The 21,346-nt window shown below is 38.9% G+C and overlaps 1 protein-coding gene across 5 annotated transcripts in view; it reads left to right on the top strand.

The window, feature by feature from the left end:
- Nucleotides 1–21,346, top strand: part of FHOD3 (formin homology 2 domain containing 3) — a 374,111-nt gene that overhangs the window by 177,139 nt on the left and 175,626 nt on the right. For all 5 annotated transcript variants that reach the window (XM_066185497.1, XM_066185488.1, XM_066185478.1 and 2 more), the window contains exon 5: nt 9,028–9,133. In XM_066185497.1, the coding sequence (XP_066041594.1) occupies nt 9,028–9,133 (106 nt within the window). The remainder of the gene's footprint in view (nt 1–9,027; nt 9,134–21,346) is intronic.

Here is a 21,346-nt window from a genome sequence, read left to right as displayed (position 1 = left end):
TGAATTAAATGAAATATTGAAAGCAGAAATGTGCTTACAAAATTGTAAACATGTAACATGTTAAATAGGAGGACAGTTACTTTTCTGTGTTCTTTCTTTCAGTCTGTTTTAAGAATTGTAGCACAGTTCAGTTTCCTCTCAGTGTTCTGTACAACCTAAAAAGGCAGCCCAGCGTTTTCAGTAGTAGAACCTGATGATAACTGGGATTTTTCTCAGGTGAACATGGCACCATCCTAGCTACAAAATTAGGTTCAGTGGGAGCACTAGAAGTAAACATTGTATCATCACAGTAAGATGGCTTTCTACCTGCACCTCCCTCAACAGATGCGGGAATCAGGCAGGTCATGTAAAAGTAGTGAAGTTAATGACCAAAGTCACAGAAGAAGGAAAGCACCATGTTCAGAGTAAAGGGGAAAGAGGACTTTCTGAAGAAGATAGTGGTGAAGGTGAGGCAGGATCACAATAATCCAATCTTGTTAATTGAAGAAAGCAAACTTAAAAAACATAAGTGCAACATGGGAGCAACTTTGTTGTGCAGGCTAAGGATCCTTTCCTCTCTAAATTTTGTCTTTAATTAGCTTAAGACAACAGTAATTGGGGGGGGGTGTGGGGGGGGTGTGTGTGTCAGTTACATCCACTGAAGCAATCTTTGTTTTTTTCTTAGTTGTGCAAATTTCTATTTCTTTGCCTATGTGTTAGGTATCAATAGGTGTGTTTTAGTGACTTGTTATCTATCAGAAAAACGTAAACATGAAAGACTGTAAGCTGATTTTTCTCCTTGGTCTAATCTAAACTTCCCCTCTTTCAGTTTGTACCCATTACTCATTGTCCTATCACTACAGTTCCTGATGAAGAATCCCTCTCTGACTTCCCTGTGAGCTCTCTTCAGATACTGGAAAGTTGCTATGAGATCTCCATGCAACCTTCTCTTGTCCAGGCTGATCAGCCTCAACTCTCTTGGCCTGGTTTTGTGGGAAAGGTCCTCCAGTCCTCTAGTCCACTTCATGGCCCTCCTCTGGACTTGCTCCAACAGTTCTGTGTTCTTCTTGTGGTGGGGACACCAGAACTGTGGACAGCAGTCCAGGTGGGTCTCACCAGAACAGAACAGAGGGGCAGAATCCCCTCCCATGCCCTGCTGGCCCTGTTGCTTTGGATGCAGCCCAGGATATAACTGGCTTTCTGGGCTGCCAGTGCACATTGCTGGCTCATGTTGAATTTTTCATCAACCCAAGTTTCCCCCACATTTTTTCCCCCAAGTTTTCTCCACAGGGCTGCTCTCAATCGCTTCTGTACCCCACCTGTAAATGTGTCTGCAATTGCCATGACTCAGTCACTTTGTTGAACTCCATGAGGTTTGCACTGACCTACCCCTCAATCCTGTCAAGGTCCCTCTGGATGGCATCCCTTCCCTCCAGCAACAGAACTGGGGATAATTTTTTATTGTTGTCATCACCAGAAGCCAGACTTTACACCACAGGCTGGCTTAGTATATTGCCTCCCTGAAAGTAAGGGGAGGGTGGTGATTTCCATGCATGCTGTTGTAGAATGTTGCTCCATGTAAATAGATGGAAGAATAGGAAAAAAGGGAACAGTGTAAAAATCCTGATGTCTTTGTGTCATGTTATGGCCATGCTTCTACACAGATGTACATACAATGAGTTGGGAAGGTGTAAAGACTGGTGAACAGAAGAAAATGAGGAGTGGAGCCACAGCATGGAAGAGCATAGGGAAAAGTCTCGAGGGAAGAGGAGTGGAAGCGTGGCAAAGCTGGTGAGGTCTGTAAATTGGGTGAAGGGCATTTGCAATCAACAACTAGAGCAAAAGGAAGGAGCTTCCATTGAGATACAAACCAGCTGCTTGGTCCTTGCAGATCTTTTACTAAAATGCTTCTACCTCCTTTATTTCTAGCAGCTGAGCAGTTTTGGGACGTTCCAGTCCAGGGCAATCTTGTTCTCAAGGAGCTGTACTTCTAGGTGTACTGCTGGGAGATTGACAGAAGAAAGACAGCAAGTGAACCTGCCAAGCACCTATCTTGGGGTTGTTTCTTGGGGTTACCAGGTATCAGGGAGTAGAAAGACATGGACTCTTTGTGACAGCAGAGGACTCAGATCTGTGTTTGGTTCATCTTCTAATAGTGCCCTGACACAAAATCGAGCTGAGGTTTCATCTTTAGTACAAGACTTGCCTACCTAAACACTGGCTCATCTGGTCCATACATAGAATTGTTTTATGGTTTCGTAAATAATTGAGGTTGAAATGGCAACACAGTCTCGAGAGTCTCGTAGGCCTTAAGTTTATGTATGGATGTGTGTGTATATGTGCGTGTGTGTATGTTTTTGGAATGATTTCTTTCCAGATTTGTTTGCAATAGATGACTTGGCTTTTAAAATGGACTGAAATAAACAGTGACAATTGAATTAGATAATATCAGGCACTTCTGGATTGGCAATCCAGTATTTTAATTATGTCAATAATTTTGGAGTCCAAAGGACACAACTATAGTTTGAAGTGTGGGAAAGTAACTATAAATTACATCTTGGCAATCTGTGCTCCTTCAATCACTTCCTGATTATGTTTACTCAGTTTTCAAGCCAGAGTGAGCTTTTCTAATGGCAAACATTGCAAGCCAATCTTGATCTGTAAAATGCAACCTGTTGCTTAGCCAGTAAAAAAGCTGGACTATGTAAATGCTTTGGGATTTCTGTTTTTAATAGAGCACGACATAAGTTTTATTATTACATCATTTTAGTCTTGTCAATGGGAGTAATTATTTTGCTGGTAACTTCAGCAGATGTGATGCATACTGAAGGCAGGTAGCAATGGTTAAAAATATTATTGTGGAGGCTTAGTTGTGGTATATTTCTAATGTAGTCACAGAGGTTTCAGAGGCAGGCAGCTGAAAGGAATTGAGTGTTAATTTTCCATTGCTGCTGGGATGGTGAATCATATGAGCACTTGAAATTATACAGGGAGCCTGTTGATATGAAGGCTCTCAGGTCATGAAGTGTTTTCTGGTCTGTGCTGCCACATGGCTACTGCTGCCCAGGGCAGTCAGATTAGGAGCAAAGTATGGGGTTGGTTTGGGATTTTTTTTTTTTTTTTTTTTTTTTTAAATATGTGAAGGTCTGCCAGAGCCAGAGGAATGCTTAGGAAAAAAAGATCTGTTTCTATTCTCATTGTACTATTAAGTATAGGAAGGGTGGAACAAGGACCTACTCATCATTGATGCTATTGCTAATAGAAACCTGGATTTTATCATTCTGCCTTTATGCATTCATTAACAGAGAAAGATTTTGAAGTATACTAGACAATATTCCTGTATTTTATTTTCTTGTGGTAGAGTGCCAGATAAATTGTCATTTGAGATTTATGCCAGCAAAAGCCTGCAGTCGTGCATGGTTTGCTCTTTGACCTACCTCCTCCTTCCTCCCTTTACTCACCAGTCAGCTGCTGTCCCTCTGCCGCTAATTTACATCCCCAAATGAATGAAGCTTAATCCCTAAACCTTAATCCTCCTAAAACCAGCTGAACTTTGTGATCCTATCTTGACTTTGCAGGAGATTAAAAATAAGAAAGAGGGAGGGTGGGGGCTGTTTGAAAAAATGTGCTTTAACTTCTAAAGAGTGCAGCCATCTTTTATGTCTTTCAGAGGGTTAAAATACACTGGCATTTTATCGATCAGTGTATTTTTCCTTGTTATTTTATTTTTTCACATTGAGCATAATCATTTGGGGTTTCTGTTTCAGTTCTGTTTCCTTGCTGTGTAGTGTGAACTCTTGGTAGGGGAATTTGAGGAAGAGGGCTTTTCAAGGAGACCTTGTTCTGACATAATAATGTGGCCTGGGGACAGTGCACTCTGCCATGATACTGTTTCATATATGAGCATAGCAAAGAGTCAAAATTTTACCCTCTCTCTCTCGAAAAGTAGGGATGCTTACTTCAGGAGCCAAGACAGGTAATGTCTGAATGAGCTGTGCCCTTTCTCCTTGTAGGATCCTCTATTGATAATGCTGCCAGCATCATATCCCAAAAGATTTCAGGCAGCAGAGGAGGCTGCTCCTCCTCTTTTAGTTGGGTATATATTTCTCCTCATATGCATGGTGCCCAGTGAATTGGCAATATTCATCTTACCTTTTGCCTCAGTGAATTATCACAGTCTTGAATGTGAATGCAGTATATCTTTGTGAAGCTACAATTTTTGGTCTACAGACAAAACCCGAGCTGACCTGATAGTCAGAGTTTAAATCTCTCTTAGTAGGGATGTTGCAGAGTGACAGAGCAGAGGGGGAAGCTCCTCCTCTAGCAGACAGTGAAATGAATCAACCACTGGAGTTCAGTTTGAATGCAATTGCCTCTGGTAAACCCACAGGCAAAGCTTAGGGAGGAGATTCTCCTGTCTGTGACTGGTGCTATGTGTGCCTGTAACTACTCTCGCTTTTAGGCTGGATCACAGCAACTTTTGCATTTTGGAAGATTTGGTCGGTATGGAATGTGATTGCTGGCTCTCTCAATAATGTGTCATGTGGAAAGCACAGGCTGGGGAACCTGGAAACCATGGGAAATGAATGCTTTTCCTTTTTTAACGGAATGAACATTATAAAGTGTGCAGTCTTTAACTTTGTAACAGTAACAGCAGAGAATTGTACAAGATAGAATTAAATATGGGAATGCTTAAGCAGACAGAAACAGTGGGATAACTTATTAAGGGGAGGAAGCTCAAAACATAAAATGAGATTCTTCTTGATGGAAATCTTATAGACAAGCAACTTGTTTTAGTTTATGATTCTTTGGAAAGACAGTACTCTGCACAGCTGTTAGCCACGTAAGAAAGAAATACAGATGTGCATATCCAAGTGTGAATATTCACTTAATAATCCAGTTTCCCCAAATACTTGGAATGAAGCTTTCAGCAGTGCTTGTTAGATTTAGGAAAAAAAAAAATCCCCTCGAGAAACTATGTTCCAAAACCTCAATTCTTATTAGGAAATGAAGCAACTTTCTTGTGGCATAAAAATAATGATGCTTTGGGTAAAGCTTTCAAACATATGGCCCACAGAAATAGCAGGCTTCAGAAAGATTTATCTTAAACAGTACATAAACAATTTATCTTTGCACGTGGAAGCTGCACATCGGATAAAACATGTTCTTGCAAAGTGCCATTCCTTAGAAAAATGTCTTTAGTCTTCATCTTCAGGTAAGACCGTACAAAACTACTTCAAATGGTACAAACGTGTGGGAAAGAAGACAATGGCCCTCACTACTTCTGCTAGTGGCACAAGAGCCTATGGTACAGACTGCTTGATCACAGGGTTTGTGGGGTCTCTTTAGCTGCTGGACTGAGTTATGGAGGTGAATAAGTTGGTTTGTGCATTCTGTCAACCTCATAAGCAAGTTTTCAAGTCACCACTTTGAGTATACTTAGTGTCTTTTCCATTATACATTGGAGGAAAATAGACATCTATTGCACAGACATACGTTATCTTGTTTTGTCTTCCTTTGAGATGCCTAAAAAAGGGAAGAGACATGATCTAATTCAAGTCAGTGAATAAATGAGCAAAATATAGTTATCTGATGAGGCCAATGGTATCTTTTTGTAAAGACTTTAAGTAGCCAGCCTTTGTGTCACTGCACAATCTTTATGGTTGCAGAAGCTTAGCAGTAAGCTTAGAGAGCTTTGCCTGTTTTGCTGCTTTTCTCATCAGTGCCTTAATGCCTGCTGATTAAGGGCTCATAAATCTTTGCAATATTAGCAGAGGAGTCCATTTCCGTAGCAAATGGCAACACTTCCCTGCCTCCTTCTAGCTGTTATCACACACGTGTGGCATTTACTTGTAGGTATCATTATCACACTCATGCCAAATATTCTGAACAATGAATGCTCTCTTCCTGGAAACCTGAACTTCTTAACCACTGCTAGAGAGTAGCCTTTACTCTGGAGGTCACCTAACTTGGCAAGTCAGTGAGTTAATGGGTCTGAAAAGATTATCCTAGACCAAAATTGATGTAAACATTCTCCTTTCAATGTAGAACGTATGAGCTTGAATGCCTTTCATCTTTCACTGCACATTCCAGATGTTTCTTCTTTCCTCTCATCGTATATACATGATGGGATAGATAATGTACTGAGTTGAGATTTATGTCTAAGGCATGATGTGTTTGTACTCTACTTCGTTACACCTTCTTTTTCCCTTTTATTTGGGAAAGGAGAAGTTAACCTTAAAAAGTTTTTTTTTTTTAACCTTAAAATTTTTTTTTTTCTTTTAATTCAGGTTTGATTTGTTTATTCAGTACTTTCCAAAAGCAGTCTGGTTGGAGTTCCTCATCCCCTCTATTTCCTCTGCTGTTATCCTGTAATATATCTCTTTGCTGTTTAGGGTGACTCTATGACTTGGTTGCTTTGAAAAAGTTCAAGAAGACAGATCTCAAAATTTGCTTTAGAAAGGTCCATGTTAAAAAACAAATAATTAAACAATTAACTAAACAAACAAATAAATATATATCACCAACATGAAACCAGATTTTTAGATTGATTTATTTTGACAATCAAATGCTAATTTCTGATTTTCCCCTAGGTGATGAACTAATATGTATTCACTATTTAAGATTATGGGGATACTAAAGTTACAGTGAGTGTCTCAGTTTTTCTCTTTCACTGAATGTCAGCAGCCCTTAATTGCTAAATGCTATTAAAAATTTTATTTTGTTTTTTGGGTTCAACATGAAAGACTCTGAAACTGAATTACTGCTAAATTCTCTGCTATATGGACTTTTTTTTTTTTATCATCCAAATGTCATTTTTTTTCCCAAACAGGCATTGTAGGTCTATTAATATAAGTCAGAATCTGCAGATCACAGTTGTGCCTATTTTTCCTGTATTTCCTATGTTCTTTATTTCACTGTGTGTCAATCCAGAATAGATTCCTCTTTTCCTCAGTAGAAGGAGGATGCAAACACACTTGATGCAAAATCAAAAGGTATGCTCAAGTATCAAGAGAAGACATTTAAAGAAAAAGGAAATGTTTTTGAACTAGGATAACATTAACATCTGGAAAAATTTGTGATTATTTCACTCAATAATTAGATTTGTTTTATGTATTGTTTCTCTTAAATTAGACCGCTTGTTACCATGACACATAGCCTTAGTTTACCTGAACCCCTAATATATTTTACATTAAGCTTAGCTGGGAGATTCCATGGATATGTTTCCTCTCTTGAGTTGTAGGAGAAACAGGATTCAAAATTGTTAAAGAAGAAGAAATTATTCAGGTATCTTTGAGTTAAAAACCCTATATAACAAAGGGATACGTGGGAGGGAGCACTCACCTGGTGGTGAAAATTCCTAGTGGAAATTTGTCTTCATAAAATTGTGTGCTTGTATCTGTAGTGCCTTGGTCTGGCATTTGAGTTTGTAAACTTCTTAGTTTTTGAGAAACCACTATTAAGGCTTTTTTATATAGCTACTGAAAAAAAAAATAGCACTCTTAAAATATTGAGATTAAGAAATAAAAAGAATTTTTAGCTCAAGGGTGCATATGCAGCGGTGATTTTCATGTTATGTATTTTGGGCTTTTATGATATGCTTTCACCAAGATGTGGGTGGGGTATGATTGCATGCTTCCACTTTTTATACTTCACTTAAAGGGTAAATCACTTTTATCATGTGATTTTTTTGTGTATCTGTACATGACTGTATAATATTTTTCAAATTGTTTTTAAGAAATTTGACCAGCTAAACATGAAATGGATTTTTTTATTGCTCATAATTTCTAAACTTCTCACAAACTGCTAGATCACCTTCCAATCATTAATATTCCATTTGGTCAGACTGGAGGAATTATTTAAATTCTCTCTGATTACAGAAAGAAATTCATAATAAATTATCTGGCTGAAAGAAACTTACAGTAAGAGAAAATGTCTTACTAAAAGGGGCTTGATTATTTGATTTCTCTTGGCAGTTTGCTAAGTGTTTGCCATGAATTCAAAAATCACTCTCAGCAAATTTACTGTATAGATCTTGGGCTCTTGGGGCTGCATTATTGGAAAACTGGAATTTATGTCTGTTACACTGTTGTGTATAAAAGCATAAATTAAGATTATTTAAAAGAAAGGAGTTGGCAACTGGGATTGTCTGCAGAGTAAATCTCTCCCATTAATATCTTTAATTGGTCTTGTGCCTAATTTGCATGGCTAATTCATTAAGGGCTATTTAATCCAGTTCTTAGTAGCTTCTTGTTTGTCTGCATGTGCCTTCTGTAAGAGTAGACAGGCTTTAGAAGTGGTGCTCTATAGTCCCTGGGCATAGTAGCTATTCATGTAAAGCCCAGAAAACCCCTCCTCTCCCTGGTGTCGCTTCCACCTGTGACATGGGATCATTCTTCTGCCCTGAGGAAAGAACTGATGGTGAAAAAACAGTGAGCCACTTTAGCTAGTGTAAACTCCTGTGAAATTTTCTCTTCTATTTGCTGTTTCCATCACAGTGTGGGCATATTGTCTACTAGTGCTCTTATCTTTAGCACTTTACTTTCCCATTCTAAATTATGTTAAGGTAATAAATATGATATTACATTGCAATAAAACCATTTTTAAAGTTCTGATGTGCACACGTAAAATACTAAAATTGGAATTATGCTATGGAATAGAGATGGTATTCTCTTGTTGATCCTGACACTTTAGGGCTTTTAAGGATATTTGTTTATGTGATATGATGAGATTTAGTATTGTGGAGAATGTCTGCAAGCCTTCAATAAAAAAAAAAATGAAAAGTCATATTTTGCAGATTTTAGTTTTCTGTAGTTGACTGAAAGGTTAAAACTTGTTTTTTCTTTCTTTGCACTGATGTATCTCGTTCTGATTTTAAAACTCAAAATTCTGCTTTTGGTCCTCTGTATAACAACTTCCATATGAACTTAATTACAACACATGAAACAAAATGAGTGTTGCAGGCATGCATTTGTTTTTACATTGTGATATAATCTGTTTCTTTGTCTTTCAAAAATTTAATTCAGCTTTTCCTTTCTCCTGTGACAGGATGACAAGGACTTGGTTCATGAGTTTGTTGTTGCTGAAGGTCTGACTTGCTTAATCAAAGTGGGAGCAGAAGCCGACCAGAATTATCAGAACTACATCCTGAGAGGTAAAAGAATGCATCCAAAAGTTGTTTTTATTGCTTGGAAGCTCTCACAGGTCTGCAGCAACTTGCTGTGTAAAGTGTCTTTGAATTTACTTTTAAGTTTGATCATGATTCTTTCATGTTATGCAAGAAAGGTAAGGGAAGATTAATACTCATCACTGAGCTGAATGAATTGAAATATTTGGAATCTTGATAGTCTCCTTGTTGTTCACCTTTTCTTGTAGATTACAGTGCACATCTCTAATTCCAGGAAAGAAAAGGCGCTCAGAACATTCAGACTGGAAGCAAAATAGAAGTGCTGTATGGGACAGTCTGGCCTTCAGTTTAAGAGGCTTCCCATTATCTCTCCCTTCCCATATCCTAACGCATCCAGCATTCTAGGAGGTCTAATGGTCTCTTCCTTGTGGTGGCTTTAGAATTTAGAAATCTACACATGAATTCAATGAATGATAAAACAGAGCCTTAGTGTCAGTGTTCATGGCATCATATAAATGCAACTGCAAACTCATCTTGTTGCATTGTTACTAACAAGTAATTACAGCTTGTTCAAAGTGGATATAACGAAACAACATTAATAATATCAAAAACTATGTAGACGCGTACCATAAAGGTAAAAACATGATTTTAGGAAGATGCTTTTAGGGATTGGTAGCTTCTAAAATCAGGTCTTTTTTTTCCCTACATTGCTGCTCTGTGATGCTGAAGTTTCTCTCTGGGTCGTGTGTCCTTGCATCCTTTACAATAATACAATTTTTCTGTGTGATGTGGGCTTCATTTCAGTTTTGGTCTTGATTGTCTTACAGGAATTTCAAAGCTTGTTACAACTCCAAAATTATGTCAGGCGGTTTGCAGTTCCAGGAGCCAGCATGTACTTTCTGAATAGGTCTGCATGTGCAATGAGATAAAGATAGATTTAGAAGTACAGTACAGCCAAACAATCTTATCCGAATACGTTGAGGAGGGTGCTGAAAAGAAGCATTAAATACATCATGTGAGAGAGTTTCTGGTGTATTATATTTGGAAGAGCATAGTGATTGGTTAGGGATTGATTTTTTTTTTTTTTTTTTTTTTTTTTTTTTTTTTTTTTTTTTTTGGTGGCAGTTGTGTGTACCTATTGCAGTGCTGCATTTTACTGAACCCAGAGTACTGGTAAATAGATGAATAAATTGTACTGAAAGTACATGGAAGGTACATCGCAGTTAGCAGTTAGTAAGGAGGTGATCCCACTAAGCTCTAAGCTTAGTGTTAGATAGTGGAGATTTGAGAAACAAGAGAAATAAAAAGTAGTCTTTTTTTAGAGATTTTTGTGCCTTCCTGCTGTGGTGTCCTTGTTCTGCAGATCCTTTTGGAGTGGAATTTATTCTCCTTATTTTCATTGAATTTAACCTAAACCGTAAATGGATGGGATTTCTCCTAAATTCTGGCATTTCTCCAGCACCTTTAGTGTGATTCCCTCTTTTCCTCTGGAAGTTCTAACTCAGCTTGCAGGGCTTGTAACAGTAAGTGGCAGCCTTAGACATGGCATTGCCTCCCTTACTTTGGGGACTCACCTACATGAGACTGTCTGTCATCTTGACTGAGCAATTTCCCGGTGTTTCATATGAACTTGTTTGCCTTCACTCATCAAGAAATAGCTTTGTACCTTGGAGGCAAAATAGGGTGGAAATACACGTATGATTAAGGGCTGTAGGTGCTTCAGTGGGTTCCAGGTACAAGTTACTTCTTGAGGATATTATTTTCCTTTTTCCGAAAGTCTGCATTGTTTCACTCTAATGTTTCCTGGTTGTGAATTTCTGCTTGGGGGTTTTGACTTGGTTCAAGTCAGACTGAGCTGCCAAAAAATTATTAAATATGAGTCATGAAAATTTTAGTTACTTTAATGGGCAAGTGAAGAGAAGGTAAGTGTGTTTTTTACATACAGTGCTGAAAAATCCAGACAGTTTATTATTGAGTGCTAAGGAATGACTTTATTTCTGCTCAGGTCCCCTGAACTAAGGCTGTTTGACTGTACCTTTCCCAAAGTGTTTCCTTTTGTCAGTATGTAGTCTATTGACTGTAAGCCAACAGTAGCCAGGGCTTCTCTCAAGGGTTACTTAAAAAAAAATAGCTTAGAAAACAGCTTTTGATTCTCCATATTTAACAGTTCTTAAAACTAGATTTATTCTCCAATGTTCCTTTTAATTATTATGGACATCTAAAGAAACCGTGTTTTGAGGGACTTTTCCCTCCCCATGGAAACAAGCTTGTTTTCCTTTTGTTATTTCTCGCCTCTTCCTCTTTTTCACAAGGATCCATAAGGATGAAGAACTTCAGTGATAACACTGAAGTAAAAATTTTCTGTCCCAGTTACAGGATTGTGGTATGGTGGATGTTACCTAAGTATTCAAAACCAGATAGAAATGGGCTAAAGGTAATGAAAATATCCATAACTGATGAGGATTAATATGAATCTTACCATAACTTTGAAGATTCTTTGGATATAATTTTGAGATCATCTCTTCTTGTATAGAATGAGAAAGCTACATGTGAAATGCCATGGTAGCCTTCATGTTTTCTGATAATTTAGCCATTGCTGTTGGGAAGGTGAGGGGAAAAAAAAGCAGCTTGTGAAGACCAAGACTTAATTCTTTTAAAGATATACTGAATAAGTAAGCTGTGAGGGTTCAGGGATGACTTTAGTGGCACTGTGATGTGAGTTCTGCCTGGTGGGGTCCTGTGCTGTCTGTCCTTCAGATCAAAGGAGAAGGTTGTCAAAAGGTCATCCAGCCTCGTTTGTCGAGTGTAATTGTGTACTTGGGAATCTATTAGGCTGCTTATGGATTCAGAACAGTATTTAGAGGTGTCCATAATTAGATGAAAGCTAGATACTGTTCTTGCGGTCTGAAAGCACAAGCCAAGTGTTCAGTTCGAGCAGGCAAAGGCCTTGACCTTGCTGCAAGGTCTAAGGAACTAAGGCTGAGGAAAAAATAGGACAGCAGTCAGTGCTCATACTAAACTATCCTTGAGTCAAATTCGGCTTTTGGATGCAGCTCTCTGATTCAGTGAGAGCTGTGTGCTTATATGGAGAATAAGAATTTGAGCGTCAAGTCTGGATGAGAGATGGTTTCAATTTTGTTTGGCGGTTTTGAATTTTTAATGTAGGGGGTTTTTTTAAAGAGGAAATAAAGAAAAGCAAGTGCTTGGAGGAGCCTAGAAGTTATGATTTGAGGTAATACTTGTGCTTTAAGTTAACCCCTCTCCCGTAAAACCCCAAGCCATTACTGTAATCTAAAATTAAAGATAAGTAGAATCCTAGAAGCATTTAGGTTGAAGAAAGCTCTTAGTATCATCGAATTCAACCATTAACCTGGCAAATGCACCATGAAACCATGGCCCTAAGCACCATGTGTGCACATCCTTTAGGCATCTCCAAGGACAGTATAGTCAAAATAATAATTTATGCTTAATTCAATAACCTGGGCAGAACTCTAGGTTGCAGTGGAACCAGTAGACCATTTTCATGTCACAGACCCTCTGCACTTCTGATAAAGTGCTAAGTCCTGTGTGTTTCTACAGATACTCTGTATCTGTAGAATATAATGATAAGATCCCTCTTATATGAAGATATTGATAAGATCCCTCCTGGGTAAGGGATCTGAAGTACTCTGAGGGACAGTGGCATACCATTTAAGAGGATTAAAGGCTGATAAGTTCATGCACAAAGTCAACAGCATCTTCAGTCTGATAGAACATCTTTATTATTAAGCTCTACAATTTTTTTCCTTATAAATAGTAAATGTAGTTTGTTTTGGAATTGCATTTGTATGAGCATGCTTTTATCTTCATGGAGATAAAATGAGTATATATAACAATGCTCTTGTTTTTGTTTTTTGGTTTTTTTTCAGGTTTTGCAATACCTTTCAGGACTTTTAAGTAATTTTATGAGGGACTTTTACCAGAAAAGTTCTGTATGAGTCCTAAAATGTAAACAAAAAAGAACTGAGAGTCTAAAACGCTAAAATCACGTGTGAAACATAACTCTTTGATCATTGTTACATGCTTAAATTATAAGGGATCCATTAAAGCAATCTCCTTCAAGCCTGATAGCTGCAATTTGCACAGATGTGAACTGCCAGTGATGGAGAAGTTCCCAGAAGGAGCAGTGACTTCCAAAGATAGAGCAATGAGAACTGAGGAGCCTGAAACTTTCCAATCCCCCACTGAGGCATAAGAATGGGGCAATATTTTGATTCCTCACCTGTCTGGCTGGTAAATGGGAGCCAACCTTTGCAAAGGGGTGGATGAAGAGAAAGAGTGTAGCTGTATCTGGGTAGTGACCCTTTTAGTAACGTCAGATCCCTGCTGCAGGGAGATGATTCTAAATCTGTATTTTGGATATGCTTTTAATTATGCACTACAGTGTAGCTAACAACAATAAAAAATGGAAAGAAATTACCATAAGAGCTACTTGGTTATAAAGCAGAAGGTGACTTTGCAGTTGGAATTAGGAGACGCTGAGCTGTTTGACAGGGTGATTGGACCAGGAGCCACCAGAGTAAGTCAGAACTACAGATGAATTCCCAGGACGGGGTCAGCTTTTCCAAACTAACAGGCTAACAGCTCAAGCACTGACATGTACCAAAGCCACGAGCAGTTATGCCTATTTATAAAGCCAGAGACATGCAGTCCCACCTGCATGCCAAATTTGGAACCAAGGGTTGTGCTGCATATTCTGGGAAATCAGATTAAATTCCTGAAACGACTCAATGCTGGATGGTAAAAGACCATCTGGTTACTGTCTGTCACCAGGACACTGTGTGTGCCCAAAGATGTCAAGGAGCTAGAGGAAGTCGAAGGTGAGGGTGAGGTTTTGCAAGCAGGCAATGGAAGCTGCTGCTGATAACCCTTTCATTCTGAAAGCCAGGCATGAAATTATCAGCAAGCTGGTGGCATTTCTGCACAGAGCCAACTGCTACTAGGAATGCTTGGGGTTTGTAAGTGTGCTCTCTGAAATGGGGATGATCTGCTTCCAGGAATTGGCTGGCTGTTTTTATCAAAAAGACCCCTCATTATTTGCAAGGACATGAATGTTTCCAGTGCTCTTGAACTTTCCTTCCTCAGCCAGATAAATTATGTGGCTTTGGGCTTTTTGCATTAAAGATTAGGCATTACAAAGCATTTAGCATAGAGAAGCACATTCTTCTGCAGTAAATGTCTATATGGGAAGCAGGGGTTGTGTAAATAACAAAAAAAAAAAAAAAAAAAAAAAAAAAAAATAGAAATAAAGTCTGTGAGAGGCTATTTCTATCCTAAATAGACATGTCTGCTGGTTGGTACTGCAGCAGTATGACAGATGGTAGTAATGCAACTTTAGTAGTGAAAAGGGAGCTAATACTGAATACTCCATATCTTTGCAAAATTTCTGTTTTAGTGTGAACTGGAGAACTGTTTAAAGTTTTCCAGCTGTAGAAAAGTGTCACAGCCCCAAGTAAATAGGAATAGACAGCACTTGATTAGGCTAACCTTTGTATTTCTGTCTTCCCTCTTAACCTTCAGTGTGAAGGTGTCCATATACAACTGTGAAGTTCCTGTAAATATCTCTCTATATTCAAGTTGCCTTCTTATGTGAAGTACTTTAAAATGATGTAAACTTTATCACTCCATCTCAAAGTACCTGTAGTAACTGCCTGAACTTTAAAAAGAAATTGGGTGCCTGTAGCTTGATTACTTGGGAGTGTTGCTTCTGAGAGAGATTTGCTGGCACAGTCTCCCAGTAATTTCAGTTTTTTGACCTTTCAGAAAGCTTATCAGAACTGCACATTTGTCCTGTGGGCATTTCAAAATTCATATCCTTCATTTTTATCCTGGACATCAGACTATAGTTCCTGTGGAACCATACCAACAGTCAGCAACTCCACCTGGAACTTGTGTCTACATGGAGATACAACCAGCAGCTCCACATGGAGATACAACCTAGGTTTCCTACCACCACTACAAAAACAAATAAACAAAAAAACCTGAAATAAAACACACCAAACCAAGCCACAGCTGTGTAGGCAAGTTAGTAGCAGATTAGTGTAGCTGAGCTAAGAAGACCTGTTATTGGGCTGCAACTGCTGAGCTGAGGTACAGCCTGGCAGGGATGCAGCCATGCCATCTCCCTTTGTGAAAAGAACTACACAGCCAGTTTTCCATCAGTGAACATTATAGGTACCATTTCTGTAGTTCAGATCAAAAGTAGCAGTCCCAGTAAAATCAGACCTATATACCTGATGGATCAGTACCTTTTTCTGTTACATGTGCAGAAACTGCAAGACGTGCCTCTTCTTGAAAAGCTGTGAAATGAAAAAATACAAATGGATTTGACATCCTGATTCATGAACCCTTTAGATTAGAAATAATGATGTTATGATGCTTTGTATACCAGAAGAAAAGGGCACATTATACTATCTGCATGATTAATAATATAAATACCAAACCTCCTTGTCTCAGTAGGTGAATCCTCTCTCACTTCAGCAAATATCTCTTTAAGACTAAAATGCTTGTTCTATTCATGCATTTCACTGAGTTCCCTACTGAGTACAACCTTAGGCATTCCCTTAGTTGTTGGAGCAATCACTGCCTCTCTTTTGTCCTCCTCTTCCCTCCCTTCTCCCTGGATGTGATTGTGATGCGTGATCCATCTGGAAGCAAAGCCAGATAGTCCTCACACAGAGCATACAGTACAAGTCCTCCCAGTCTGAGATGGGAATTGGCATTGAAGCAAATTTGAGTTCAGAAGTTTAACCACCCTATAGTAATTTACACATCTACAAAAAAACTGAATTGTTCCTTGTGCTGTGCATTATATGAAATGGCCTTTCATGGTGGGACTGCTCGTGAGGAGGACATAGGGTCTACATGGAATTCAATAATAACGCCACTATAAAATTATGGATTTCCCTTGTTTTTAAAGCTGACAGAGGCTGAGAGACTTTGAGTTGCTTTCTGTCTCTATGAAAATGAATCTTCAGGTTCTGAGTACTTTTATTATGCTTTGTGAAATTCCCATGAAATGTGACACCTCAGGCTATGCAGACTCTATGTAAAATGAGGAACTGAACATGAAAAATGCACATCCTTAACTACTGAGCAAAGACTAAGTATTTGGGAAGTGCTTCCAGAGGCCTTTAAAGCCATTGTGGATATATTATGCTTTAACTACTCAAACTTCATGAACAAGCCTTGAAAACAATGTGCTGATTCCAGCTGGTTATGAGCATATTACAGAGTGTTTCTGCCTTTTTGTAGTAATCTTGCAGCCCGAGAGTAGAGAAGATGTGTAGAAAAGTAAAGACATTCATAAGCCAGCACAGACATGAATAATTTCACAAAGTATACAGCTGCTGGTAAATTCATTATAAATTATTTACATTCAATATATGCACATAAAGCATGTTAAAATATCATTGGGAAATAGAGTTTGATTACTGTCATTTCAAGATTAGAGACTTCCACAGCTATTTGTGATGATAGTTGGTAGAGCACCACACAGAGTGCTCCATCCTGATACATAATCAGGGAAAATTAAAGACTTTAAATGAGAATTGAAAGAGGTGGAGTCAAATGTGTAAGATAGTTGAGAGGTGCTGGCTGCTATTCCATGAAGGTGATTATTGTGTGATGTAAGGACATGACAAAAATTAGGTTCTTCAAATGTCTTCGGAGTCAATTTCCATATCCAGATGCATTATTTTGAGTCACCTATTAGCTCTCTCTGTCTGGAATACTTGCAAATGTGCATGCTTGAGGATTTCTATCATGTTCTTATAGGTGCAATCAGGAACTGGGCTCTTTCATTACTATTAGGTAGTGACCAGCTTTAAAGTCTCTGAGCACTACTGCATCAAATTCTAAGAAATTTTAGATGACTGAAGAACTTAATAGCTAAGCCATAGGACTTGCATGTATTATCATCCTATTAATTATTAACTGATCATAAATACTGTGTTCATACATGTGTCTAAGAAAAACTGTAGAATAATGACAGTGAAGGATAATTTTAGTGAACACATGAGAGTATTAATGTTTCTGTTGTGGAAGGTTTCTGCTTGCCTGTTCTTTTGTGCAGCTCAAGGAAGCACTGCAGGAGCAGCATGTGGCCCTCAGGAAAAGAGAAATACCAAATAGGTGCCTATGTACATGAATTGAATGAGAAAAGAATGAAACTCTTTTTGCTGCTTTGTAATGGAGTGTAAGGACCAGCTTACCTTCTGCCAGCACTACTTCCTACCCTCCTGCTCTGCCCTCTCCACCTCCTTCCATACACAGCACTGGAGACGCTGGTGGTGGCATTGGAGTGACGAGGGTAGAATGGGGGCTGGCATCCCCCCATTTCCCTACGTGTGTGTGAAGGCTGTCAGTGCATGCACAGGCATGGGCTGAGCAGACTGGGTAAGGCAGCAAATTCGAGGTGCCATGTAAAGGCAGACAGGATATTGTGTCTTTACTTTGTAAACCAGAGGAAGAAGAGTTGTACTTAGGGCTCCCTGTCTGCGTTGGGAGAAGCAGAGGTTTATCCCATTCCTACCATCTTACAAAAAATGGGGCTCGATACATTATTTATTATTTGTAACATGATTTATGATTTCTCTCTCTCCATATTGCCTGACAATAAGGATTTTTTTTCTGTTTTCAGTGAGTGAGGCATTTCCAGCTTTTTCCATTAAATTCTTGGCGCTAAAGCTGGTGCTGTCATGCCAGGAGAGGAGTATGCCTACCTCCTGCACCCAAGCAATACTGGATCACTGGCCTGCACTAGCTGATAAATAAAGTACCTTGGTTGTTTAGGGTGTGTTTTTTAATAATTTATCACTTTGAAATTTCTTTCCAGTCAATTTAGTGAAGAGAGTTTATTACTGTAGGTGCTATGTAAAATAAACCTTTTTTTTCCTTTGCCTCTTGAATTTGTTTACAGTTAGAAAACAAATATTCTTCTGTCCTCTGACCTTATAAGTGTTTTGCATTCCCTGAAGTGGAGAAACACTAAAAATACTGTTGTGTGCTATGAGGAGTGCCATCAAATGGCTCTGTTATAGCTTTGGCTTGAGTTACTGAAGTGCTACTCAGGATATGCTGTGTCTATTGTGTGTTTTAGGTAGGTTTATTTAAATGACAGGTGGGATTTTAAAGAACTTCTGCCAATACTGGGCAAAATCCTGTTTCCTCTTACTTAACTTTCCTCCTTCTATATATTATCACCAGCCTAGACAAGGCTCTCAACTTCCCCTTGACTTCTCTGTCCCCTCCCCTCCCCCCTGCAATTCCGTTCTTTGGAGATGCCTCTGTAATTTTTAAACTTATGCTCCAAATTGGCTTTGGGTACAGCAGGGTTGCACAGCACTTATTCCTGATGAGCATCAAGTCTCTGTAGTGATAAGGGACCTTATCAACAGGCTTACATCCCAGGTGTTCTCAGTCTCAGTACCCTGCCCTGGCTTGCAGGGAGCAATCTTGGGACCAGACACTGTTTTTCACTCAGGCAAAATCCACTCCCTGGGCAGAAATTCTGCTTTTGAAGCTGCAGCTTCTAAACATGGTTTCCACATTCCCAAAATTCAGTAGTGGCTCACCATAAGCTTGCTTTAGTATTTTAGGTACATATCAATAATGGAAACATTGACTGTATTGTGTATAAACTATATCTATTGGTTGCTAAGAATATTTTTTTCATATGTGCTTCTCATAAATGTTTATTTTTTTTTCCTAAGATGTTTACGGACAAATTTACTAAGAATACTGTAAAAGTTGATAAACAAAACTCTAGAAAATTAAAAATACCTGTCTGAACTTTTTTTGCAGACAGGCCTGCCCCCTTTGTGTGGCAGTTGATCCAACCTTTGATGGCACAGTGCTACAGCTTTTTCCTCAGCTGCTCTGCTTCAGCCAATGAGCACCATCCCACCTGTGCACTTACTGAACACCTTTTAAATAGCTGCTCTTATCAGCAGTCCTTCCCCGGGCTTTGCTATTTTTTTTCATGCTATGCAAACTCTGTTATAAAATGTTTGTTTTCCTCATGGATTTTTCTGTGTTTTGTCACTAGATGTTATCCAAGAGCGCAAAGGTCAGCATTATCTTTGTGTGGCAGATAAGAAAATGAGGCACTTGAAAACACACTCTGAATTCAGAAAGATTCAGTAACTCTGAGTTCTGGTTTGGAGCTTGTCCTTGGGCTGGTTTTTCAAAGTCAATATGGTATTTTCTGTTTATTCCTTTTTTAATTGTTCCTTTTAGGCTTTTTTTTCTATTCAGACTCTTGTCCAGTCTGTCCTCGTTTTCTTTCTCTGATCTGTTTCTATTTCATGCTTCTCACATCAACTTCCATTAACCTCCATCAGTCTACCAGTTTATTTACATCATCAATCCAGTCAACAACATTCATAAATTCATTTACATTAATTTCTTCACCAGTTTAAGCTGTCTTAAATGCCTTTTCTTCCCATCACATCTTCCCACCTCTGCACTGTCTGTTGGATTCTGACACAACAGCTGTGTTCGTATGATGGTGTAATAAATTTGGCAGAGGAATGTGTTCATCTGAAAAATATTGTTTCAGATTCTTTTTTAATACTGTTGAGTTACTCATTCCTCTTTTTAATGGTGGGACACAAACTCCTGTGTCAGTAAAACCCTGATTTTTTAATCTGAGACAATTAAGGGAGAGTGTTTCAGTGCCACTATCAAGGATGTAGTCAAGCATTGGTATCTTATCTTCTGTACATTTCTTTCCTCAACATCACTCACAGCAGCCCTAATCTATGTGTTTCCTCCAGCCAAATAGCTGTTAGTCTTTCCAATTATTTCCCTCGTTTATCCCAGTCACTTCATCTCTTTTCATAACTTTTGGGAACTCATCAGGTATTCTGTCAGAGTTCCTCCCTCTTTCATTTCCTTGAACATTTCTAGGTTTGTATTCTTTTTCTTTCTGCATTCATATTAGAATTCCTCTTCTCACCATCTAATAAGAATAAGAAGACAGTTCTTCAAAACAAAACAAAAAACCCTCACAAGCTGCTGCTCTTACTTGGAATGCCTTGGCCTTCCTTGCAGGGCGCCAGCTGGGAGCTTTATGGTGATATTTTGAGCTTCAAGAATGGAGTACACAGAGGTTTCAGCTGATTGCATATGTTCAGTAGAGGCTGTTACAAGTGTGAGACAACAGCTATTTCAAAACCTTATAGTCGCATGGAGTTTGGGCACATTTTAATGTTTTCTGTATGAGCTCTTTCACTGACATGAGGTTATAACTTTTCTGAGTGTACGAGAATGGATTGCAGGCAACCTCACCACTGATGAGTTTCAGCTGAATTACCAAAGAGACTAATTACCGAAGAGGAGGAACAACCTTGTCCTTAATGGGTCATAGCTATGTACAATGAGGATAGGTTTTATAAAAGAGTAGGTTAGCTGGTTGAGGGACAGAGAAGAATGCACAGAGAAGGTGAGGCACAGGGAAGGTGGAGAAGTTTTATTGGGGTGTTTTTGTGGTTTGTTGTTGTTGTTGTTGTTGTTTTGTTTGTTTGTTTGTTTTGGTGGTTGTTGTTGGTTCGTTTGTTTGTTTTTGTTTTTTGTTTTTATTTTTTTTCTGAAAGAACAAGTTGAGAAGGATCTAAAACAAGTTGGGAAAGACGTTTGGACCACCTGCAAAATCAGAGATCTCCTGGATCTCTGATGAGTTTATGCAACTGTTCTTGCATACTTGGGACTGTTAGATTGGTCATGACAGGGGTCTTCCTGCCCCACCGGACTCGGTAAAAAGAAGTCCTGTGTTCTATACTGTGTTCCACTGGAACTGAATGATACCCAAGGCTGTGCGTTGTCAGAGACTGGGCTTGCTTGCTTTCCATGACTGACATTCACAGATGGCAGGATTGTTATTTCAAGGGGGTTTTAGCCTCATTGCCCCAGTTGAAGGAAGACCTGAATAGGTCTTTCAGAAGAGTAAGCCTGAATCCTACTCACTAGACTACACCAGCAAAGCCAGTTTTTTGCCAACAAAACCATAGTGCACGTCTTCCAAACCTGTCTACCAGAGTGGCTGGATGTGCCATCTAAACCCATAGCATTGCACACATGACCTGTGTTGGCCCAGACCTTGTTGGTTGAGCACCATGGACAGGGGCAGCTCAGCCACAGCCTGCTCAAGACCAGAGGCTTAACAGTCTTGTTGGAAAACACCTTTTAAGCCTGTACAGT

The sequence above is a fragment of the Chamaea fasciata genome, unplaced genomic scaffold (genome assembly GCF_029207755.1).
Source record: "Chamaea fasciata isolate MVZ Bird 193981 ecotype frontalis unplaced genomic scaffold, bChaFas1.0.hap1 SCAF_1, whole genome shotgun sequence".
NCBI lineage: Eukaryota > Metazoa > Chordata > Aves > Passeriformes > Sylviidae > Chamaea > Chamaea fasciata.
The sequence above is the reverse complement of the archived record's forward strand: the minus strand, read 5'-3'. Positions and strand labels throughout refer to the sequence as shown.